Genomic DNA, 26,433 nt, shown 5'->3' with positions numbered 1-26,433 from the left:
AGGACACTTATTTCATGTAAATTTTTCGGGCAAATTTTATATTTTGCGAAAATTAAGTGCAACTTATTTAGCCTAAAAAAGTTTTGGTAAATAAGTTCAAGATTATTATTAAGTGATACTTTGTTTAAAAGGTTGCAATTGTTTCTAACTTGCCCTTCGGCTAAACGAGGGCGAGTGATGTATATAGGAACGCAATTATAATTAGAGTTCTTTATATATTTCATAACGAATGTTATGTTGATAAAATACATTGGGTTCCATTTTGCATTTTCTATTTGAAATTTGAGTGACAATGTACCTTTAGAATACAATAAAACAATTGAGATGCATATATGATAGAATTTTAAATCACACACCATTGATTTCAAATCTATCTCATTAAATGTTTCAATCCAAATGTAGCTTTAGTTTCTTACATTTTTTTTTATAGAATCCTATTACATCAAGGGGAATAAACCTTGGAAACTTCAAATCAAATTTTGCTTGTAAAACACAACATTACTCACCTAAAATGCAAGTATACCACTTGTTAGCTTTCATCCCATCTTCAAACATGCAAAAGGCTATACATATACACCATTAGGCACATAAATGCCATATGAACTTTATCAGTGAAAAGCATGAAGTACTGATTCAATGAAGCTCAATATTTACATTACTAAAATCAGCCATAATAGGTCTACAATCACCTTTGATATGGTCACAGAATTACGCTAGGTTGCATCAAATTTACAGATGAAGAATGCCTAAAAAAACAAACTTCTCGACAGATTACAGTGCCTAAAATGTGAAGTATACATTTGCATTCTCATTTCAGGTAAAGAAAGCATATTAAAGCAGAAGAGAAACACTTAACAGAGATGCACATAGTCTAACAACCACCTTCACCAATCTTTTATCATTCCCAAGAATCCATGTTGAAGCTGAGAAATCAACCTTGAACTTCATAGTCAAATTTGGATGCATAATGCCCCAGTGTTGCCCTGCTCTTTCTCTCGTGGAAGCATAATCGTATGTACCATTCGCGCTGCTACCATTGTACTTTGAATCGCTTTCGTCGAACAACTGGTAGACGTATGCCTCAGTCACCCCTTCTTTTCTCAAAGGCGTCCCTAAACCGGACTTCAAATGCTTCACCAACCCCTTCAAGTACATCTCTGCATAGTTTCCTGCAGCCTGAGGCTCGGCTTCACTCGGCCACCCGGTCTCGGTCACGATCACCGGAATATTCTCCTGCCAGGCAACTGCCATTGCTGCGACAACCGCGTCCACCATCATGTCGAATAGATTCCTGTAACGGACTCCCGTGACAACGTCGTCTCGGAAATTGAAGGGGTTTTCTTGAAACAGAGCGAATCCAATTGGTATTTCAGAGTTGATTCTGTAGACATTGTAAGGGTAAAGATTGATCAACAAGGAAGAGTTGGTTTCGTCCAAGAACTGAAGCAGCGGCCTGAGGATCAAAGAACTGATAGGTTCCTGAAATTCGGCGGCGGAAGGGGGGAACGAAGTCGTCATTATTTCGACGAATGAGAAGGTGGTGGAAACACGTACGGTGTGAACCCCGAGGTCCCGCAGAGAGAGATGGAGGTTCTGCATGGCGGAAAGGAGGATAGTCGAAGGGTCCAGCGTGGAATACGTAGTAGCAACATCAGTGATTGCGTCAGAACCGACGGATATGAGAGAAATTCGGGTACGAGGATGGTAGGGAAGGACATGCGAGTACAGCCAGAGGTCTGCGGCGGAGCGATTGGCGGCGAAAGAAGGAATCAGGTAATTAGGGACGGAGAGCAGGAGGCTGATGTTCGTGTAGGCGAAGGAGCGGACTGCGGCTGGGTTAGGGTTCAAGAGTCGAACGGCGGAGATCTTAAGGGACTGGAGGACGGGGACTACGTGTTCCGGCGGTGGGACGTCCGGGGTCATGGTGTTGTAGGTCACTCCGACAGTTGTGGCGGAGGAGTCGGTGGCGTGGAGGAGGAGCAAGAGAGCGCAGATGAAGAAAGGGAAGTTCATCTTGCAGAGAACTGATTAGTGTGTGGTGTGTGGGGAGCTGCGGATTCTGTTATGTTCGTTAGCGGGAAGAAGATGACTGCTAATTATTTTGTTAAATTTACCTCAAAAATTTTAAATTATAATATTATTAATTACCAAAATAAATTTTATCTCTCAATTTTTCTCATTCAACAAAAATTAAATATTTTCTGAAATTTTCCGGAATTTTGTGGGAAAAGTTACGAATAATTAGATTTGATGGATGAATACGAAATCTATATAAATTTATTTTAACAATAAAACAATATATAAAATCTTAATTTTATACTTTAGTTATGTTTACATTAATTACAAAGAATTAAAATAATTTTCAATTGATTTCATTATTAAGTGAAGTTGAAATTCATGCTAATTAACATGAAACATTGCATAAACATACAGGTAAAAACTTATGTAAAACGGTCTCACGGGTCGTATTTTGTAAGACGGATCTCTTATTTGGGTCATCCATGAAAATTATTACTTTTTATTGTGAATATCAGTAGGGTTGACCAGTCTCACAGAAAAAAATTAGTGAGACCGTCTCACAAAAGACTTACTCAACAAATGATGGATTTGAAGTTTATGTTTTTCATTCTATAAAGTTACTCTATCAATCCAAATACAAATTATATGATAATGACGCGATGGCGATGAATTTTTATTTGAAAGCCGAGATCATAAAATTATGTTTTCAAAAATTTCTCATTCAAAAAATAATACTAATATGATAACGTACTTTTAAATAAAATTATTGTCTATTTGGATACAAAAAGTTTACGACATAGTCAATTTTGTATCGAAATTTTTGCAAAATAACACTTTCGAATTTGACACTAAAACAATATACCATGGAATAAATGGCTTCAAAATTTGATGATGATGATGATTCAAGTGACGTTATACTAATTGCTAAGAGTTTTAGACCAATTATTTTACGTTCAAAATGATCCACGTCCAGTGGCGGAGCCACATGCCCAATTTTTTTTAAAAAAAATTTATACGTAAATTTTGTAGAATTTTGGAATAATATAATATTAGCTCGGGTAGATCAATTTAAAATAATTAAAAGATTCTAGAGTTTAAAATTTTAACCTAGACAGAGTCATATTTCTAGCTCCGCCACTATCCACGTCACAGTATACAAGTTAACAATGTTTGACATTATCACGTCAGCAACTTTTATTTGTTCCACGTCATCCATTTTCGATGAAAAAACTAAAATTGGAAGAAAAAAGTTCAAATAAGTATATTATAACGACCGTGAATTGTGAAAAAAACATGGAAATTATAGGACCAAAAAATCCGGAATAGACTCGACAAAATTCAAGTAATTCAAAGAATTGTTTTATACGAGGACAATTGCATGAACGTCAAGTTCCGGGGCTCATCGAGTTACTGGGATTTAGATCGTATATTTGTGATTTTATTAATTTAAAATTTTATTAATGCAAAAACTTAGGTCTTGAGTTTTTTCAAAATCGGAGCAATCTTGGGCATGCAAAATATACAAATTCTCAGTTGAAGTAGCTTTTGATCAAGTTGAGTAAAATATAAATCTAAAATTTACCGAGTTAAAAATTGTGTAAATTCAAGTAGACTTCGTATATAATTTTGGATAAAAACTTGTATGAGACGGTCTCATGGATCGTATTTGTGAGACAGATCTCTTATTTGGGTCATCCATGAAAAAGTATTATTTTTTATGCTAAGAGTATTACTTTTTATTGTGAAAATCGGTAAGATTGACTCATCTCACAGATAAATATTCGTGAAACTGTCTCACAAGAGAAATACTCATAATTTTGTACAAACCAAAGCTGTTTCTCGAATTCCTCCTTGTTAACTCAGTAAGTATCAGATTTTATATATATATATGCATCAAATTTTATATATATATATATATATGCTGCCATATTTCTTGTGAAAGTATCCTAAGAAACAATTAATGAATTAATATCTGATCTGATTTGTTTTACAAATTTCTCTTTTATATATATATATATATATATTTATATATATATAAGCCATCATACAGACAACTCAATAATTTCAAGAAAGAAGTGCTCTTAATTATCATGAAGAAATTGGAATTCGTTCATATTTAAATCTGTAAGAGCTAGGAGTTCCGTTTCTGTTTGGAAGCTGAATCATTCATGGATGTGGTACGTCGTCAAATTAAGAAAATTTTGGTAAAATATCCAATTTCTTAAGATAAGTTGGCATATTTTGGATTTTGATGTTTTTATTTTCTCTCGGATATTGCTGATATATTACTCGATATTTGATTTGGAGAGAGAACGTTTCATTACATAATTCATGCATGCAGACAAATGAGTTGGGAAAAAAGAGGCGGCGGGGATCGGTAGGAGGCATCGTGGATGCCCCGATAAACGAAGTGTGGAACATAGTGTCAAAAAGCAGCAGACTACACGAATGGATGTCAATGATCGAGAACTGCACCGATATAGCCGGAGAGGAAGGCGTCCCCGGCTACATCCGATTAGTGTCTGGTTTCATGTTTCCCCAGAAAGATGGTGATAGGTCGTGGATCAAAGAAAGGCTAGTATTCATGGATTCTTTATCTCACAGCTATGTTTACACTATGGAAGCAAGTAATGTAGGCCTAGATGGATCTTCCAACTCGTTGAAGCTCGTGGATTATGGCGACGACACGACTCTGATCGACTGGAAATTCGAGATAAATCCGGTGGAAGGTGTGTGTGAGGATTACATTGTCGATTTCATGGGGTATTTTTATAAGTCATGTATTAATAAAATCCATGGTGCTATTGAAGCTTATATTACATAGGGGATCTCATCAATCAAATTTGAATTTTAGTGTAATAAATATAATTAATATATCCAACATCATAAGCAAATAAAATTATTATATTAAAACCCGGATTTGACTAAATAGATTACTGAAATTAAGTTTAGGTAAACTTAAAACCAAATTTATAATTTCATCGTTATTTTAAAACAGAGTAATCAAAATGATGGTTTTCGGAATTTTTTTAAAAAATGAATACATACATAAAAATATATATATATATATATATGTATATGTATGTATATATATACACACATAACACAACAAAGAAAATCATAACTAGAGGACTAAAATAAAATTTAGGTTTTCGTTTTTTATTTCTCTCTTTTAAAAAAAAAAAAGTTGAGAATATATTTTTTCTTCTAAATTTTATGGGCTGGGCCTGTGATAGAATCGAAGCAAGTTAATTAAACTATGGGCCTCTCATTCGGGCTTTTCCAAATTGAAATATTTAGGTTTTATTTGTATATAAGGATTTGAGAATTGAGTATACTTGATTTCAAATATATTATATTCATTTGATTCAAAATTATATATGTTGCACATTCATCATGTACATTTATATGAGCATCGATGAGGTGAGATTCACCTATTTGATGTACATTTTTTCTATGATTCATCACATTCAATAGGTGAATGTTATCTTATCGGTACTCACGTAAGTATGAACAGTAGATGTAGATCGTATAAAAATTCTATATATATATATATGTATATGTATAGAAGTGTTTGGTTAACAATGATTAGGAATTTGATCCCTTATATACGGACAACATCGTTTCACAACTGTTTGGTGCCCTTAAATTGTTCCATTTCCATTTATTCCAAATCACTGTCGCCATTGACAAATATTTTGTGGGATTTTTACAACACATCAAATGTCAATTTTATGATGCATATTCATTGGGAAAATACACCCTATTTCCGTACTAGTCACCTAGTCCTTTATATGTAACAGCATGCTACATTACTATTTCTCAATATTTATGTATGTTAAATTAAATATAAGATAAAAAAATTGCAAACAGAGAAGCGACTGAAAGCCAAATACAAGAAGTAGAGAATCACAAACTAATTTACTACAACAAACTAAGCACAGTGAAAAAATCGACAAGGATTTGTCGTCTGTAACGCTGATCCTGCAAACGAAAACGAGTTTTTTCCAATTATTTATGCATTTACATACATATATAAATAATTTTTTATCCAATAACTTGCCCAATTTGGTTTTCGTCCATTAATTTTTCAAAGTTTGGTTTTTGTGTACTTGTTGAAGTGACATTGGACAAGTCACGAGTAGTCTTTCCACGTTAGCATTTTTCAATGTTATATTAGTAATTTCTTGTGTCACGTCACCTTGAAAAGTCTTACTGTTACTAAGATACATAAAAATTATATATGTATGTTTAATTATTTTCTTTCAAAAATAATATTTGTGAATTGATGTCACAAATAAAGTTTAAGTAGTTAAAGGGATGAAGAATTTTGTATTTAAAGAATAATTTGTTATCAACATATGTGGAAGTTTAGTGTAATTTAAGCACGTCAAATCTAGTGCAAACCTGTGGAACAGAATCTAATTATATAGAAAGATTTTAAAAAACTTTAAATTCTACTATTCCTAATTTTCAATCTATTTTTTGGGTACGATTTTGGTGGTTTTTATCAAAATTATTATTCATAATTATATATTCGTTTTCATAGTCTTCTTTAAGAATAGAATCAGAATTATAATATTGATTTAGCAAAGAATCTATTGTATTTCAGCGTAAAAACCGAGTGGAATTCGGAAAAGTTGAAGTTCTTTCCAGAAAAAAAGAATATTTTTTAAAAGACAATTAGAAACCTAAAAGTTGTTATTTATTTACTCTTATTTCATCGATCTCCAACAAATATGCTTTCAAAAATGTTAGGATGAAAGTTGCATTTTATCTGACATGCATTGCCTTATTATAATTACAAATTACATATGAATTTTAGTTTTTCTCTAATTAATTTTTTTCAAAAATTATCAAAATTTACAAGTGTATATTCACCGTGCAATGCGATTTCCAGATCATTATATTTTTTTGATGGGACGACAAATGATCGATCTTCACATATTTGATTTTTATATGTTTTATGGCAGTGTAATTATTGGTATGAAATTATTGATAAACAATAGATGTTCTATGAACACAGAAGCTTATGTGATAACGTTTGACATATTAATTTTGTGAGACATCCGATTAGATCCATAAAAGTATTATTTTTTATATCAAAATTATTATTTTTCACTGAAAATTATCATTTTTTGTTAATCGTGATATGAAGAAATATTATGTGACATATGTTGGTTTCAATAAAAAGTATTCGACACATTAAAAATACTTTTTAATATCTAAAGTATTATTTTTTACTGCGAAAGTATAGTTTTTCGTTAATTATGTTATGAAAAATGTTGTGTACATGTGCCGATTTGAGTTTTAAAAAAACAGTTTTTATGGCATATTGTGTAATATAATTTGATTTGATTGAAAAATATTATTTTTTTGTCATATATATTAATTTTAACTACATATATATGGATCGGGTCGACATGACTCATAGCTATATATGTGAGACTGTTGAAAAACATCAAAATATGATGATTTGACTATTATATAGTTTAGAAAATTTGAGTTATACAATTATTATAATTGTTGTTTTGTATAAACTTGCAAATGTTTAAGATAAGAGAGAGAAATCTATTTGGCTTCTCCTTAATTGAAACTATTTTAGATTTTCCCTAATATATAACATTTCTTCTTCTACTTTGTATATTGCTGATGTAATCAAGAAGTTCTGTTTCTTCACCAATGTACATTTTAAATTAAAAGTATCAAAATATAACACTATATGTAGAACTATACTTGATACTTCCATCACTATTCTGCATGCATAATAATTAATTTTTTTATTTAAAAAAATTGAAAATTTTAATCTGTCAGAATGATATGAATAACTTTGAAATAAAATTTAGTGGACTTGTGACAATTTGATATAATCATTTTTTTCGTAAAATAATATAATTACAAAAATAAAAATTATAATTTTGATATGCACACGTATATTTTTCGTTTGCATTTTAGCAAAAACTTGTGTGAAACGGTCTCACGGGTCGTATTTTGTGAGACAAATCTCTTATTTAGGGTCATCCATGAAAGAGTATTACTTTTTATGCTAAGAATATTACTTTTTATTGTGAATGTCGGTAGGGTTGACCTGTTTCACAGATAAAGATTCGTGAGATCGTCTCACAAGATAGCTACTCTTGCACTTTTTATTCTTTATTATATTGTTAAATTATAGTTTAGTTCATTATCATTTTTTCCTGGGATTTTGTCATTTTTCTCATATGACAATAACGCCCAGTCCATATGACGTTAACTAGAAGTAAACATGACATTTATGTATGTAATGTTACATTGACAATCCGATGAAAAAAAGTTAAAATGGTCGAAATGTTGAAAGATATTGTGATACAATATAAAATATTAAATGAGTTTATAATGAGATATAATATACTAATATAATAATTTGAGTTAATCATTTTCATAAAACGATAAATACGAAATAATTTTTGTAGAAACTCATTGTGTAGTCGTGCTTTTACGAGCATGAGCTCGGGCCGTGCCACGTACAACACGAACGCTAATTTTGATATGACAGGCAAACAAACTGCTAAAAGACAAAGATTGCAATATTCCCACTATAAAATTCTTCAAAAAAGTTCTCTTGTACGAACCCGTTATGCCAAGGAAAACAAGAATCGACACATAGAACTTGAGCAACTGGCCTGCATTTTTTTCAATGATTGGTAAGAGTAAAATTGGATTCCACAAGGAATACGATACTCCAATCTTAGGGGGAAAAAAAGAAAACATCGAAAAAGAAGATGTTTGTGTCGCATAACCACTCGATAAGTTTATTTTATACCATAGAGTTGTCAGCTCCGAGAATAATACAACTCATGAAACCCGATTCATCATATCACTTAAACAGGGGCCTCTTTGCAATTTGACAAAGTTCAGGGGCCCTTGATATCATTTTTTTTAATCATTTGTTTTTTACACATCCCTACAAGGACCTATTAATAGTTAATTCCAATAGATCCCAATTGTACGGATGACCAATATGAGTACTTGGTGACATGACAACAAAAGTTACAAACTTGATCAAATCGAAACACCGTAAACACGACAGACAGGTGTAACATACAAAAAACTCACGATAAATAAGAGGTGGGGGGGGGGGGGGGGGGGGGGGGGTTTGCTTGCTTGCCACATGGCTTCATCCATGCTCGCCACGTGGACTTCCACGTGTTTTTTTTTTGTCTCTCGAGTGAAACAGTGCAACCTACTATACAACATTTTTTTATTCTCTCAATTTCAATATGCACTACTTTGTGTAAACAAGAAAACACCGGATTGAAGACATACACACAATGAATTTTATTAGGCAAAACGATCTCAAGAAATTGTCATTTGTAATGATGGGTCACCCTAGCGGGTGACGGTCACGACGGCAGTGGCAGTGGCGGATCCAAGAAAGATTGATGGGACGGGTGCCATAATTGGCATGTGGGTTGGCGATATGGTTGAGGACATTTGTGTGGTATTAGTTCTCGAGAGAAAACGGTCCACGATCTTGATACTCTGCTTTGCCACTGATCTTTCCCAAGCTTCATTGGCCTCGTCGCCATGTTTGAGGAAAGCCTCAGTGGCATCGAGGCGATGCATCCGCCGCTCCAATAATCCCTGCAATCTCAAAATGTTTTGAAGTTGTCTACAAGACAAAATGCAAGTGTTGGATTTGATTTGCTTGATAGCCTCCTCAAGAATCTTAACCCTACTTTCATGATCATGAAATGGTTCATTTCTGAAATACTCATGCATCTCCGGTACCCCGATAGCACGCCGGATTCCACGAGTATAATCTCCCAAGGGGTCGAAAAACTCCTTGACCTCATCCACGAGTCGAGCATCCACCATTCGATCGACTCTTTTTGAGACGAAAGAATGTAGGATTGGCATCAAAACGTCCACCCAAAGAAAGCAAAACTCGTACTTGTTCCGGAACTCGATGTCATCGTTCACAAGTGCCTTCACATAAGAATTCGACCCTCCGACGATGATCGGCAACCGGCCCCTCTTCGTTATTCTATCGGCAGCAAGGGATGCATGGTACACGAAATCGCCTGCCGTGAAATCCTCGTCGGGAGGGGCGATTCCGAGCAAATGATGAGGCACTCCACGACGTTCCTCATCCGTAACCTTATTGGTTACTATGTCTAAACCTTTGTAAATCTGCATTTTATCAGAGTTGATAACTTCCGCGTCGTAACGATTGGCCAAGTCGATCGAAAGCCGAGACTTACCGGTGCCGGTGGCACCAATCACCACCACCACCTTGTCCTTCCGGCGTTGCCGGGGAAGTATCAGTTGATCCATATTGATCAAACTCCCCGGAAAGTTCACAAGAGGTTGTACTTGATTGCAGGCAGACAATGACATCCTCATTACTGCAATGAACAAAGATATATCAGAATATCAGAAAAGGAATCAGCACAATTTCCTTTATCTTTTTCGTTTGCAACTAATTCGGATTCGGAAAAAATAAGAGCAAAATCTTGGGTTGATTTTTATATTTTTCAAGAAAAGTGAGGAGACAAATTTGCGAACTCCGTTGGAGTGTCAGAGGTATTTATACGCGGAGAGGGTGAAGTTAGAGCCATGCACATAAAATACGCACGAGCCAATGCTTCACACGTGTTAATTAATAAATAAATAACTTTGAAATTTAAAATTGGTCATTAAGTTGGACTAATATATATATATATATTTGGTAGTCTAATCAATATATTATAAATTTTGTTTTATTGATATGACGCTTATTGCGAACATAGTGTTCCGCTAAAATTGAGAAATCTTGCAAAAAATATGGATTAAATGTGAAAAAATTCAATATATTACACTAAGGGTTTGATATGGAATTCTAGATAAAAATTTGTGTGAGATCGTCTTACGAGTCGTATTTTGTGAGACAGATCTCTTATTTGGGTCATCCACGAAAAAGTATTACTTTTTATGCTAAGAGTATTACTTTTTATCGTGAATATCGGTAGGGTTGACATGTCTCACAGATAAAGATTCGTGAGACCATCTCACAAAAGACCTACTCGGAATTCTATCTTCAAAACTTTCCGTCTTCGAATTATATGGGATTGAATCAGAATTCTAAATGCAAAATATTTCAATATTTTTCGATCCTAACCTTTGGTTTATAATTTTTTTTTTTATTTTCATTTGAAATCCGAGATTTATGCATCGTTTTAAATCAAACAATTGATTTTAAAATATTTTACGAAATCTCCTCGTACATCAATTTAATTATGCAGTCCATAATCAGTAAAAATATTTTAAAATCAACTCGTCACTTATTTGTTGTTGGTGCCACTTAAACGTCACTATCTAATCATCAATTTAAAAAGGGTACCATTTAATTTTGCCTAAAATGGCTTCATTCCGTTGAAGTAAACAAGTATACTAGAGAGAGAGAACGAGAGAATTTGATCTTATCCGTTCGGGTGCTATCGGCACTGTCACGTCTCGAGTCCGAGTGTGAACCTTTGTGATCGTAAAATACATCCTAGTACCAACTTCGTATTCGTATTAAGAAAATTATTAATTCAAGTTGTTATAGAAATCCATTGTAACTCATTATACTCATTTTTAAATCTTTAATTTTTACTACGTGAGACAAGGTATCACAATTAATCCACTTCAGAACGCAACGTTTTTGTCGCGGCTTGACCTCTCGATCCACCAGCGCCGAGAATCTAGAAGTGACTCCTATAGGTTCAAGAGGTGGCTCCCATCATTTAGCACTTTGCCGCAAGTTCAAGAGGTGGCTCTCTTGCACGTAGCACTTTGTCTCGCATAATATTTATTTCTCGGTGTTCCTTTGCCGGTGACCGTCTCTGATTCTATTCTGTCACGACCCGGGCCCGAGCCCGGGTCTGCTCCTACGTGACTGCACAATGGGTCCCTATAACAATTACTTCGTATTTGTTATCGTTTTACGAAAATGATTAACTCAAGTTGTTATAAAAGTCAATTGTAATCCATTATAAGCTTATTTTTTAAATCTTTAATTTTTATTATGTGAGACAAGATTTCACAAACATTTATTAGGATTTTGACAAGTGTCATATTTTGACACAAATCTAAGATCTTACTTGGACCTCAGATCTAAGATTTTGGCTTGTGCATGCAATCTCTGTACGGGCGTGGGGTTTATTTCATCATATCCATGTGGGCATTGTCCTCATGATTAGATGGATGACCAAAATTTGCCCATGCATATATAGGACTCACTTTTTTTTTTTGAAATTGTATGTGTGACAAGATCTTACCCGTTGAAATGAAGTGAGGGTAGTGTCCACATAGATTGGATCTCATTAACCGGGCGTGGGAGTCTATGCTGTTCCCGAAACTTTACCAAATCTATTGACACGTGTCATGTTATTTTTTTTTATTGTTCTTTTCTTTTTTTCTTTTTATTTTCTACTCCTCATTTTCTTTCGTCCGTCCTTTTCTTCTTTCCTCTTTTTTTTTTTTTACTTTTTTTCTTCTTATTTTCTATTTCTTTCTTATTTTTTATTATTATTTGTTATTTACTCTATTCTTATACAATTGAATGTTCTCTTTGTTCTTTAGTCAGTAATATTTATTTACATACATGAACTCAATTTTAGACGATGAAGTTAAAACATGAAATTTTATATGATAAAATTACGAAGAATTTAAATTTTATAAAAAAATGTGTCCCAACTCTTTATAAATGCTAAATCATCCACAAAAAAATAAAACTAGACTGTTTCTTTCAATTTTTAGCCATTTTATATTCTATTTTAAAACTATTACGTTTAGCACAAAAAAGTTACGAATGTATGTTACAAATATTAAACACACGAAAAATGACTCGTTGATCGACATGAGAGATATGTATACTCACGCAAGAAATAAAAATATTCGTCAAATTTCAATTATAGTATCAGACTATAGTTCATTATTTCTCTCAATTTTTTTGTAAATTTAATATATAGTTTTAGTTTCTCATTTTGAACACAAACTCACAAAAGGAGATGTTTAAAATTTAAAAAATAAAAATTGAAAGAGATGATGAAGTTCTTTTTTATGTGGATGATTATAGCAGTGAAGAAGTTAGAATATATTATTTTATTAAATATATATGTTTGTAGTTTTTAAATTTTTTTATATAAAGTCTAAAATTTTTAATATATCATCCAAAAATTAAGACCTCTACGTAAGTATTAACTAATAAAAAAGGACCGAGAGAATATTCAAATTTGTAGGAATAAGAATGTATAGGAGGAGAAGAGTAAACAATAAAGAATAAAATAAAAGGGAAAAAATAAAATAAGCAAATTAAGGAAGTGAGATGAGTAAATAATGAGGGGGAACCAACTCATTTAGAAAAATGAAAATCATGAGTTGAAGGTTGTGAATTAAACATTAATACATTATTTTTTAATATGTATTTTAATATTATATATACTTTATTATTTTAGAAATCGGTACTAGCATACGATTGTATTTTCTACTCATCGAGATATATTTGATAGACACTATTCGTTATACGGGAAAAGTTTTGTTGGGGGCAATAATTGTCCCTGCTTGGTGGAGCGATCGAACCGTGATACTTGATCTGCTGTGCGGTTTAAAAGATATTAGTTGCACCATTACCGCCGGCTATAGCTTTTGGTAAACCGATAAGCACTCGGTCTTATAATTGGTATCAGAGCAAAAGTCACGGGTTCGATTCTCATTGATTGTAAGGAGTGCAATTATTGGGAGGGAGATTGTTGGATGCAATAATTGTCCCTGCTTTGAGTTGCACTATTACCACCAGTTATAGCTTTTGGTAAAAAGATAAACACTCGGACCTACAAGTTTCTTTTCACGTGTTATATCAATGTGATTTTGATTTTTTATATGTGAATATATTTCATTTTTGACAATTTTGATATTTTTATTTGTAATTTTAATATATTTTCTTGGAATTTTTTATATGGTATTTGATGTATCAATATCATGGCAATGTCAAATCAGTGTCATCTTGGAATAATGCAAAAAAAAAAAAAAGATTAAATTGCAAAAGAAGCAAATATAACGGACGAATGATAATTAACGATGTAGATAACAAAAAATTAAAAAAAAAAAAACATAATGACCAAATTTACTAATTTTCCCTTAATTATATATCAATCATGTCATGATAAAATTAACTAAACCAATTTGCATGATAATACCGGTTAGCTTAAGAGTATTATTATCTTATTCACACATATAAAGTCCATCACATCGAATAAGTTTTCGAATTCGAGACTCAATTGTAAATAATTCTTTCTCGACTAGAAAAGAAGAAACTAAAGGTGTAAAAACAAATAGCTTAGGGTAAATCCTTATAGTTATTGATATGGTGGTTAGAATAAAATGTAATTAATTAATTAATAGAATAAAATGTAATTAATTAATTAATTTAATTCAGTAGCATCATAACCACTTGTGTCCTTAATATTAATTATATTATTGCGGCTGCTTTCATTATGAAAAGAAATTGCCCACCAATTGTTGATAATGTGATTAATACTATTTTTTTATTGCGGGATCATGACAAATTTGAACAAACTGGTGAATAAGATAATATTTTAAATTAATTAACAAAAAAATTAAGCAGATTAATTAAATTGATACTAGTGGTTCCTCTCTTTGGCTTTACCAATTCCTCTCGTGCTATAGGACAAAACTAGATCTAAATGGTGAACTCCTCGTATTATGTAGTTTAAGCCCATAGTAATTGAGCAGACGATCTCACGAATATTTATCTATGAGACGGGTCAATCCTACCGATATTTACAATAAAAAGTAATATTTTTTCATGGATTACCCAAATTAGAGATCCGTCTCACAAAATACGACTCGTGAGACCGTCTTACGCAAATTATTATCATAGTAATACGGGGTGATCCTTTCATTTCATTATTGTCTGTGCTACTCGCGCGATGTGACGTGGAATCCATTTGATTAAAGGATTTACAAAACACAGGACACCCTCTCTCGCATAAGATAATCTGCTCAATTCCTATAAGAACAAACCCAAAAATATCGATAAACAAGTGAGTATTCGTTTGATAGGATATTAAGTTTTGACGAAAACAAAAAAACTGATAAATACGATGTCAGTCTTAGGCATACATTGGTTCCAAACCCTAAATCCATCCGATGAAAAAATGTTAATCATATATTCATTGGGCCAAAAGTAATTAATGCGGCTGCAGCAAAAAACAAAGTACAATAAGATTTTTCAAACATCAATTTGGACGTAAGCTGTTATACAGAGGAGAAACGTCAAGACCTCAACCAGAGAGTGACCGAGAATGTTTTCAAATCACAATGGATATTCAATCTGTCAAGCATAGGTTCATCCAAAATAATGATCACGCCTTACAGTCATATCAGCTCTTTTGAGGAATAAATTCGAGCATAATATATCATGACTTCAACATCTACGTCATGACGCCAAGGATCATTGTGCAACAATTCATCGCTGCATCCGTACTCAACCTTCGGATCATTTCAACTCAGAAGATGAAGAATAAAAGTTGTAGAAGTTAGAGTTTATCTTCATGTTTGTCGTATGACAGATCGGTTTTGGATAAGTTAAGGCTTTTCGTCTCTACAGACCGAGTATGCTAGGATTCTCAATTGAGAGTGTGATATCAGCGTCTAGAAAATGTGGTCTTAAAGATGATGTCAGCGAATTCTGAAAAATACAAACATGGTTCTGATTTTTTTTAATTTAATTTATATGCGGCCATTGTTTAGACAAACATGGTGGATAACCCAAACGAATAGTGGGTGGATACAGGTACAACTCGATACATATGCTCCGATAAAGAGATGTTTCTCTACATATACTCCAAGTTCTAAAAGAAACTTTACACGGGGAATTCTGCTACATTTGATATAGTTGGACTTGAAAATGTGGTCTTGAAGATGATGTCAGGGATAGAAGTGACCCTTAATGATGTACTTCATGTTCCAGACATAAGAAAAAACTCGAGTCAGGTTCGTTGTTGGTCAAGCATGGGTTTAGACTAGTATTTGAGTCTAATAAGTTTGTACTGACCAACATGGTAATTTTATTGAGAAAGGGTATCTCGATGAGAAACTTTTCAAGATAAACGTAACAAGAGTTTGTCATAATGTTAATGGCAATAAAAGTAGTAATTCTGTTTACTCGTGTAAATTTTAATAGGACACGTAAATTTTAATACTCTACGACGTTTGATGAATTTATAATTGTTTCTTAAATACAACATTTATTTAGCACATAAATGCGAGATATGTGCTGAATCAAAAAGGACCAAAACGCTTTTTCATTCCATAAAATTAAAGATGTACAACTCCTCTAGAACTACATAATGATCTTGGTGATTTAAAGTTTGTGTAAACATCAGCTTGAGTTATTTCCACACTTTCACATAAATTAACGTTAATTGACTCACCGGTTTAGATCAAGATTATTTTCATCACTTGTTAACCCAACCATGAATCACATATTAAGTAATCTCAGACCAATCTTAACACCATTTAAATTATACAATATAAAAATCTATGTGATAAATTAAAATTAATTTTTTTCAAAATAATTTTAGAAATGTCAATTTTAAAAATTTGTGAAAGACGACGGGTCTGCACATGCTGATCCCCAATAACATCTATTGCCTTCCAGGGAAGAATGCTCTATGTTCCTGTTGTCAACTAGCAAGAGTAAAAGTCTAAATTATGGGAAAATTGTAATTTTTGTTTCTATATTCGTATGTTGTATGTTTTATTAGATTTTTTGTTCTCTATAGAGTTAATCAGTACTATATCGTTTTATTTTCTAGTAATTTAGTCGTTTCGAGATTTTTGATGTGACACTACACACGTGATATTCACATCAATATGAAAGATTAAAACTTTATAGAAAACGGAAAATCGAATTTTGTTTAAGAAAGTCAAAATTTCAAGCCATGAAAAATTAATTTTCTATTGAAACATAAAAAAATTTAATATATGATAAAGTCGAAATGATTCTTTCCGGCTTCATCTATAAATTAAGGGCCTAAAGTCGCCATAGATTCCTATTTCATTACTACATGAAAATTTTAATTCCATTTTTTCCTTTTTCTCAACTTAGATGATTGGAAGATTGGTCAAAAGTTGAGACAAATATGTGTTTCAATCAAGATTTAAAAGTGAAATTTTGTATAATTATGATTTATGAACTCAATGAGAAAATGATATAACTTTAGATTTCTTGTGAAATTATTCATACACAAAATTTAATTTTATGAATTTTATAAATCATCTATTTCTTTAATTGTTGATAGAATATTAAACTTTAAGTTTTAATATCTTAAAATTATTTTATATTTTCTAAATTAAGCAATACACATACACACACATCTCTATGTATGTATGATGAATCATTTGATGTCATCATATATGTCTTGAATATATATAATTAAACATATCATCAGTAGTTGGCCAAAAATTAAAATTTAAAAACTATTAGTACAAATTTAAATGGAAGAAGCACTTTAGAAAAAATTATGTGAGATTCGAAAAGATGTCTACCACACACCATTTAATAACTTATTTCAACAAATTAAAAATCCAAAGCACTACTTCGAATTCATCTCATTGACTATATATTTCTCGTACTAATTCTTTTTACTATTATATTGTCAATCGAAAAATTGATGGGTAAAATTTCATAGAAATAAAACTTTAATTTTCATCTAATTTCCTTCAAATTTTATTTAGCATCTAATAAGATTCTCAGTGCTAATTGCCAAATTAATTTTTACGCTAGAAAACTATGTGTAGGAACAGGAATTTGCCATTTATTGAAGTGTATAATTGATGGCAACAATACGATTCTAAAATTTTAAACTATGCAGTAACTCAACTAATACATTTCGATCGGTCTCTCGTTAAGAATTGTAGTTCAAACAACCTCTTTCCGATAATAGAATTAACTTTGAACTCATGTAAGGAATAGCAAAATTTTATCAGCAAAATTTTTTATTTTAAAGTATATATAAGCAATACGTAAAACATTATATTAATTTGACGAACGAAAATGAAAAATAAAAAAATATATTGAATACACAAGAAAAAAATACTCCTAAACTCCAAAATTTGTTGCAAATTTGCAATTTTAAATTGCTTCTTTATCCAATATGAAGAGTCAATATCAACCGTCTCATGATGAATACAACTATAGAAGAATAAACCATTTTTGAATTTGATTTTAAAGGTTGATTTCCAACTTACTTGAACTTTTTATCCTCACAAGTAAAATTATATATACTTTATATTTGAGAATAATTGAATCAATATCTCTTGATTAGTTTATTTGTCATGATTAAGTCAATGACTTTGATTCCAAACACAGCAATTGGGCAGCCAAAATTAAGAACCATGACACTTTTTTTAGAAAAATAAACAAATCTATGTTTTTAAATAATACTCCATCGTTCAAAATATATAGATTTGTTTATTTTTTTCATACAAATTTAAAAAATCATTGGAAAAATAAAGTTTACAAGCAAACTTCTTTATTATCTCTATTTAATTCATAAAAAATTGGTTATACATTTTCCAAAACTTAGTTAATTGGGTTATATTAGTAAAAAGAAAAAAATGTATTATATATAAAAAGTTAACAAAAAAAGAAGAAAGAAAATAGATATAATTGGGACCAGTGTTCTAAAAAGCCCGCTTAAGCTTGAAGTTCGACAAAAACGCTCCGCTTCGGAGAAAAACGGTTAAACTGTAGTTTGACCGAATTAAGTGTAATTAAAGCGTTTAATTAAATGTGCTTAAGCACAATTAATCGCATTTATTTATTTAAAAAATTTTTATTTTGAATGTATGTCTTTTTATTTTAAAACAATAAATTAGGTTTATATATTTAGATGTTTATTTTTTAATTTTAATTATGATAAATCATGTCTGATAATGATTTGACAAATATTTAGCATTTTTTAATGTGATCTAGTTGCAAAAACAAATAAAGATTGCAATTTTGAGATTTTTATGCTTTTATAAATATGAGAATTAATGTATCAGACTTAAATTTATCATATTTATGTATTATTTTATCTATTTATTGGTTTGAAATAATTACAATTACACTAAAAATAAAAAACGCTTTTTCACGCTTAAACTTGTGCTAGTCTCACTTAAGCTTGAAAACTTGGAGCTCAACATCCGCGTTTCGGGGCGCTTCACGTTTTTTAGAACCTTGATTGGGACATAGTGAGTAGAAATCTTAAAAAAAAAAAAAGAAAAGAAAAAGGAAGTAGATATAATTGAGACGAGGTGCGTAAAATTTAATTAAAACTTATGAGTTTTCTTTTAAAAAAGAGTCAACTATCTCTATTAATATCAAAATAGAACGTGGCAAATATCATTATTTACACAATGCAACTTTAAGCAGCCCCTCGTGCAGAATCATTTTAGAGATAATGTAAAGTATTTATCTAAAGAGTTCATTAATATAGATTATTCAAGGGTCGTTTGTTAGTTTGGCTCCACTTTTTTTATGATTCCAAATTGACCCCACTTCTTTTAATTTCATTCGAAAAGCCCCAAACTATGCATTGTCTTGTCTCTTTTTCCTTTAATGATTTTTATTTCTATTTTACTTAAATTTTCTTCTTTTTTAAGATATAGGTAATGAATTATAAAGTTTTTCAACTAGTTCAAATAAAAAAATTTTGTTGCAATAATTGTTCATACTGACAGCGTGTGTAGCGTAGAGTTCGAACTTCTATATTGTTTAAAAGATTAGAATTTCTCTATTATCACTAGATATAAATTTTGTTAAAGTGGATGCACTTGGTCTTATAGTTGGTATTAGATCCAAGATCATGTGTTAGATTCACATAGATTACACTGTGTATAGTTATTGAGATATGCATTGTTGGGTACAATAATTATATATGTTGGGAGATCAATCGAAATGTGACGTTTATGTTGTTGTTTGGTCTCGAAAATTAAAAAGTGTAAGTATACAATAATAAAATTACTATTCGATAATACACAAATATTCTGATTCTCAAATATTTAATTTATGTACATGCAAGTTAAGCCAGACAGTGCATGCATTAACCATAATTTTTGAAGCCCAAACTGCATAAAGCCCAATAAACTAGTCAGGTGAGATATATCTACCAACCTCGGTTAATTAGGTGGGCTTTTTTCTCTGGGTTGTCGGCCCACTTCATTGCTGCCTAACCAATTTCTCATATTTACATAGCTAGTGTTTTTAAAAGCTTATTTTAAGTGATTTCAATCAAATATTTGGAAATTAATTTACCGATATCTAAATCGACCCAACTCTTGAAAAAATATTATTTTTTATGTTAAAAATATTATTTTCCATGATATCTATGGATTGAGTCGACATGTCTCACGGATATAGACTCGTAAGATCGTTTCACAAAATACGTACTCAAATTTTGACAATCACTTGAATCATCTGCTAATTTTAGTAAACTAGAATGTTTGAATAAGGAGTTGAAGAGTGCCTTTGTTTCAGTACTGGATTTAAGGTTTGTGTGCCTTCTATTCGTTTAATTTCTGGCCGTTGGTCGTCCGTTGATATGGCGAGATTTGTCACATCCTTGGCATACCATGCAAGTGAGATTTCACATATCGAGCTAATTTATTTTGTATCTACATATCTCTATCTTTCGAAAATGATTAAACCAAGATCGATGTTCGAAGAAGTCGTTGCATAATTTTCTTCTCAAAATCATTGGATCCCCAAAGTTGTATGTATTCGTACTCAATAATCCATGGTTTGGACTGATTGTATTGCTGCTCCGAATCGTACGTGTTCTTGTTCTTCCCGGGTTAGTTTAGATCAACTTGGCATTCTATCCAGACTAACGCAGCAGTAATGTTGGTATTGCTCATGAGATTCTGCCAACTACTTTCCTCTGGTCCATTGTGTTTTTTTGGGGCGATGTTGGACTTTCTATATTATATAATTTATCGTTTTTAGTATTATATTTTTCAATTTTTGGTCATTTTCGTCTTTTTTCATCGAGAATGTTGTATGACATTGCATACGTCAACGTCATACTGACTCTATGTCTACACTACATTAGTGTACGAAATATAATTCGAGTTCAAGATTTTATCGTAGTTGATTTACTTTGAGTGTAGTTGTGTTTGATGATTCTTGACAATTTTCATCTATGTAGGAAAACTGAGAGGCCTTTCTCACCTCGCTCCATTTTTAGCAGTTGAGTCCCAAAAATTAATTTTTATTTAAAAAAAAAAAGAAAAAAAAACAGAAAGATATATCTATTATAAATAAAGTTGGAGATGACCAAGAAAATCATTTATGAAACAATTGGAGATTTGGTACTGAGATCATGTTTCACTCAGTTTTGATATGTTGTACATTTATTATGTATACTTATGTGAACATCGATGAGGTGACACTCATCTATTGGATGTAATGAAATATGTGAGTGTCATCTCATCGATGCTCACATAGAAATACATGAGGCGCATGAAACACATAAAAAATGTATGTTTCACTATCTCTACTTAAAAAAAAATTATTTCCACAAACGATAATTACAACTAAAGCAAAAAAAAGTTTGATTTTCATAATGTCATCCCAACCATTCTCAGCTCAACTAGTTTTTTTTTTTTTTTTAAAAAAATTGAATTTCCAATTGAATCAAATGGGCTCAAAACACAAAGAAGACAAAGGTACTGAAACGAGGCAACCAGAGTCGTACCTATGGTTCACAAGGCCTGAGACAATATGTTAAAAAAAAATCTTGTTGTGGTAAATAATCGTAAAGCTCATTTTGCAAATTAAAAATAACCAAAAAAATAGATATAAGGAAAATATAATTTACGAGTTATATATTTATCTCTTTGCGATTTTTTTCTTCGTGCGCCACAATATCAACATAGCTCTAACGTAATGCAGTATCATATGAACAATTATATTGAGAAAAGATTGAAATTGACAAAAATTGTAAGATATGTTGCCAAAATTGAAATTTATCAATATAAACTATCAAAATAACAAAATGATAAATATAATGAACCAATATTGTAAAAATATATGATTTGTTTTAAATAATAAATATAATATGTTATTCAAGAAAATAGAAAATAAAGATATGTAAAATAGATAAGTATCACAATTTTTTGTGTTTTATTTTTTTGAAATGAGTCCAACTACGTAAATTCAAGAAAAGATACCAAATAATCGACAAGTAAAGTATAAAAGTTTAACACATGAGTTGACATAAGATAAAATAATGCATATATTGGATAAACATTACCATTTTATGCATATAAAATCTTTAAAAATTTAATCAATGAGCCGTGTAGTTTTATTGTTTGGGCTCTACATAATTTGATTAAATCCACAACGAACACAATCATCATATTTAATCATATTTTCAATAGATCAATGTCCAAATTTTTTTAAATGTCCATTACACATACTATTTAGGTGCATACCTAAATAACATGAGACTTATGATTTTTTTTTGGGCCCGGCCCTCGGCGATGGCCTCTCTCGCCTCACAGGAGGTACGGCCATGCAGGCAACCGATATTACAAAAGGACTAAAAGTGTAAAGTTCAAATTTTAAAAATAGCAACTTAAACTTAATAGTTTGATCAGCATATTAGATAAACATAATCAATATATAACAACGAGAATAGTATTTAAGCAATTATAATAAAATTAAAATGGATTTTAGATAAAAACAAGTTAAGATTCATACAAGTTGAAATTTGTTTCTCAAATCAAATTTGAGTTGGTCTATTATGAGACGGTATCGCCGATCTTTATATGTGAAATGGGTCACTCATGTCCATATTTACAATAAAAAGTAATATTTTTCATAGATAACTCAAATAAAAGATTTGTTTCACAAAATTGACTTATGAGATGTCTCACAGGATCTTTTGCTAAGGATGCCGCATCAACTCGAACGGTTCAATGTATATCTTGAAAAGAGTGTGGAATTGTATTTTATTGGTGGTTTTTATAAAACAGCCAAAATTGATTTCGATATTAATATTAACTCTCTTATCAACCAAATCTACATAATCTAATAAATTTATAAGCAGAAAATCAAATCTTTGATATTAATTATTTGACTCCTGATGAGTTGCATTTCTATGTTATCAAATTTTAGTCATAGTCAAGTATCTGTTTTTCAGTTAATTTTTGTTTTGTTTTTTTTTTACATGAAGCTAAAATAAAATCGATATGACTTCAACACATACAATACCTAATGAGTATTGCTCCTAATGAAAAATAAATAAAATTTAAAAAGTACAAGATTAAAACTGAAATATGATAGGTTAACGAAAAAATAAAAACTACGAAAAAATAAATATACTTAGCTAAAATTACAATTTGAGGACATAAAAGAAGCATGACAAACAGTGTAAACTTTTCTTTTTATATGAACAGAGAAATCACCGATCACTTTATTACAGCGTATGATCGAGTTACTAGGTTTTGATGAAGACATGGAGACAATACTGTGTCCGACTCCGTATATGCCGGACGATTCGAGCCGGCTAATCCACCAAGGGAAGAGCACGCCATGGACGAAATAATAGAACAAGCTATTCGAGCGTGCTCTCGCAAAGTACTACGAGAAAAAGACCCCGCACCGATGGTTTAAGGTTGCGTCCGTGATCCCGGGAAAATCGGTGTGCGATGTGATGAATCATTACAGGGAGTTGGTCGAAGACGTCAGCAATATCGAGGCCGGATTGGTTCCGATCCCGGGCTACCTGTCTTCTTCATTTACTTTGGAGTTGGAAGATGGAAGAGGGTTTGATCATGTCATGTGTAGGAAGAGGGGGAGGACTAGTGTTCAAGAGAGGAGGAAAATGGTGCCTTGGACTGAGGACGAGCACAGGTCATGCATATAATTCTCTTCTTCATACATATATATATATATTATATTATTTTATTTTTTTTGTAACTTTTATAGTTTCAGATTTGCTCGTGATGCAAAACAAGCAAGAGATTATTTTTTTTGTAACTTTTATAGTTTCAGATTTGCTCGTGATGCAAAACAAGCAAGAGATTATTTTTTTTGCTCGTGATGCAAAACAAGCAAGAGATGGTTTATATATATAGTTCACTAGATGATTTCATATATATATATATATATATATATATATATATAATTTCTTCCTGTTTTGCACTAAATTCTTGGCTCCATACATGTTGTGTTCTTGCTTTGGATGCTTATTAGAAAAAAGATTTTAGTTCATGGGATGGCGGTAAATTAAACTAGTGTTCTTGAATATAACTAATTAGTAGCTTGGATAAGTAAATTGAGAAATAATTTGATAAATGGAGTTAATATTAAAACTTAATTTTTTTATAAAAAAAAATTATATTTTAGATTTGATGTTTTTTGGAGTTTTTAATCATGCTTCGTGTCTTGTTGGATTTTACATTGGGGAAGATGTGGTGCCAAAATGACGAATATCAGCCATAGCTTAGATGAGTTTGTGAAAATACATGTTTGCCCTCTATGCTTAATGCTCAAAATTATTGCAAAACGAGAGATAAATCAACCACTTCAATTAGCAACAATGTTTTTCTATAGTATGGACTGTTTAGTGATCTAAGGATCCATGGATGGAATTGCAGACGATTTCTTATAGGACTTGAAAAGCATGGCAGAGGCGACTGGCGGAGCATATCGGGAAATTTCGTGGTTTCCAAGACGCCGACTCAGGTAGCTAGCCATGCCCAGAAATACTACCTGAGGCAGGTTTCGAGAGTCAAGGACAAGAGTAGGCCGAGCATTCATGACATGACGATACTCGATCTCTCCAACTGTACCTCGTCCGAGAGCTACAAAATCCCTCCTTCTGCCAAATCTTATAAAGGGTTTAGATCGATGCAGAATACCGCGATTTTCGACGATGGAGCTGATCTTATGGCTTTGGACTCGACTCTCGGCGATTCATACATTGCTTATCCACTTATATAGCTGCCCGTTATGTTGTTAAGGATGTTACAATATTGAAATATTGTCCATCGTGCATTGCAACATTATGGTACTCAAAAGTTGCTATATCTATGTACAATTTTGTCGTGATAAGACAATATATGCATGTATGTACGAATTTGTGTGTGTATATTTGCAATATTTGATCTTGTGTATGCTAAAGATGCACAAAAAATTCCGAAATTTTATGGTAATCTTGTGATGAGAAATTGGGAAGAAATGTTATTAGGAATGATAGTATAAATAAACATGGAAAGTTTACTTGAAATATCTCCCATAAATCAAAATAAAAGATTTCAATTACATTCAAAATAACTCGTTATTAGGACTTTATTATAAATTAATTCTTGTGGAACTACGAAAATATTGTAATAACATTTATTACAACATTAATGCATAGATCAATTAGGTGGTTTAACATTTATTGTAATATTAATGCATAGATCCTGGTCAAAATATTAATGCATAGATCAATTAGGTCGTTTCCTATATATATGGTGGATCACATCCAATTTGTCTATTCTGATTGTAAATTCCACTAAAATGAAGCATATCCTTTAAACTAAACCACCCTATAAATAGGCAAAGTAATGTTTGTGATATTTCTTCACTGGTGGCACATTTTGCATGAGTGCAACTTCTTTAAAAAGTGTCAAATAGAAATTATTGCTTTTTTAATTATGTTCACATATTATGATATTTTGACAGAAAATTTGAATTTGGTTTTCGGATATATTTTCATATCTAAAGTTTTCCTGTAAAAATTGTTGAAAGATTTAAGATTGATATGTATATATAATTTTTTAATCAAGAGTAAAATGTAGGATTATTTTTGTAACAATAGAATATTTTTACTTTTTTTTTTTGAGTTAAAAATAGTGATTTGTTATAATTAAGCTAAGTCGGGAATATGGTATTTGCTAAAAGGCTTAAATAGAGAAATACCCATAAGAGTATGAATTTACTCTCAGCAACACGAAGATCCTATCATATTTCCCTTCGAGCCATGATCCGAAACCGAGACCGTCTCTAAAAATTTGAATGAAATGGTTTCTTATTTCCGGTTTTAAATCCGAAATTGCAATCCAAAGTGATACAGATGACCAACCAGTCAGTTATGATTCATAGATATGAGAAATTGGAACAGACAATGGACTTTGACCACTAAATGTCATGTTGTGATCCTGGGCATTTGATGTTTCGTGGTCTTGATCTAACCATTCTAAGTCATCATCTTGCAACACAGGGGAGTCATTATCTCTTGTCCATTCATTCAAAATATTATCATTTTTGAATATGTGATCAAGGTCTATAGGACTATAATAATCATCATCTTCATTTTTATGCATCAAATTACGTACTCTTAATCGCAT

At 31.6% G+C, this 26,433-nt stretch overlaps 4 protein-coding genes across 4 annotated transcripts; 2 read left to right on the top strand and 2 right to left on the bottom strand.

Annotated features, from left to right (window-relative positions):
- Nucleotides 1–477: 477 nt before the first annotated feature.
- LOC142517415 (glucan endo-1,3-beta-glucosidase-like) lies at nucleotides 478–2,109 on the bottom strand. The gene has a single exon (XM_075619918.1). It carries the CDS (start codon nucleotides 2,011–2,013, stop codon nucleotides 832–834), a length of 1,182 nt encoding a protein of 393 aa, XP_075476033.1. The 5' UTR covers nucleotides 2,014–2,109; the 3' UTR covers nucleotides 478–831.
- Nucleotides 2,110–4,354: 2,245 nt separating this feature from the next.
- On the top strand, nucleotides 4,355–4,843 carry LOC142556839 (lachrymatory-factor synthase-like). The gene has a single exon (XM_075668346.1). It carries the CDS (start codon nucleotides 4,355–4,357, stop codon nucleotides 4,841–4,843), a length of 489 nt encoding a protein of 162 aa, XP_075524461.1.
- A 3,774-nt stretch (nucleotides 4,844–8,617) lies between these two features.
- LOC142538547 (adenylate isopentenyltransferase 5, chloroplastic-like) lies at nucleotides 8,618–10,550 on the bottom strand. The gene has a single exon (XM_075643864.1). The coding sequence runs from the start codon at nucleotides 10,402–10,404 to the stop codon at nucleotides 9,388–9,390; it is 1,017 nt and encodes a 338-aa protein (XP_075499979.1). The 5' UTR covers nucleotides 10,405–10,550; the 3' UTR covers nucleotides 8,618–9,387.
- Nucleotides 10,551–23,470: 12,920 nt separating this feature from the next.
- Nucleotides 23,471–25,185, top strand: LOC142517399 (transcription factor DIVARICATA-like). The gene is made up of 2 exons (XM_075619917.1): nucleotides 23,471–23,950; nucleotides 24,697–25,185. Exons 1-2 carry the CDS (start codon nucleotides 23,751–23,753, stop codon nucleotides 25,040–25,042), a joined length of 546 nt encoding a protein of 181 aa, XP_075476032.1. The 5' UTR covers nucleotides 23,471–23,750; the 3' UTR covers nucleotides 25,043–25,185.
- The last annotated feature ends 1,248 nt before the right edge of the window (nucleotides 25,186–26,433 follow it).

Source organism: Primulina tabacum, chromosome 1, assembly GCF_025594145.1.
Source record: "Primulina tabacum isolate GXHZ01 chromosome 1, ASM2559414v2, whole genome shotgun sequence".
Taxonomy (NCBI): domain Eukaryota; kingdom Viridiplantae; phylum Streptophyta; class Magnoliopsida; order Lamiales; family Gesneriaceae; genus Primulina; species Primulina tabacum.
The sequence above is the reverse complement of the archived record's forward strand: the minus strand, read 5'-3'. Positions and strand labels throughout refer to the sequence as shown.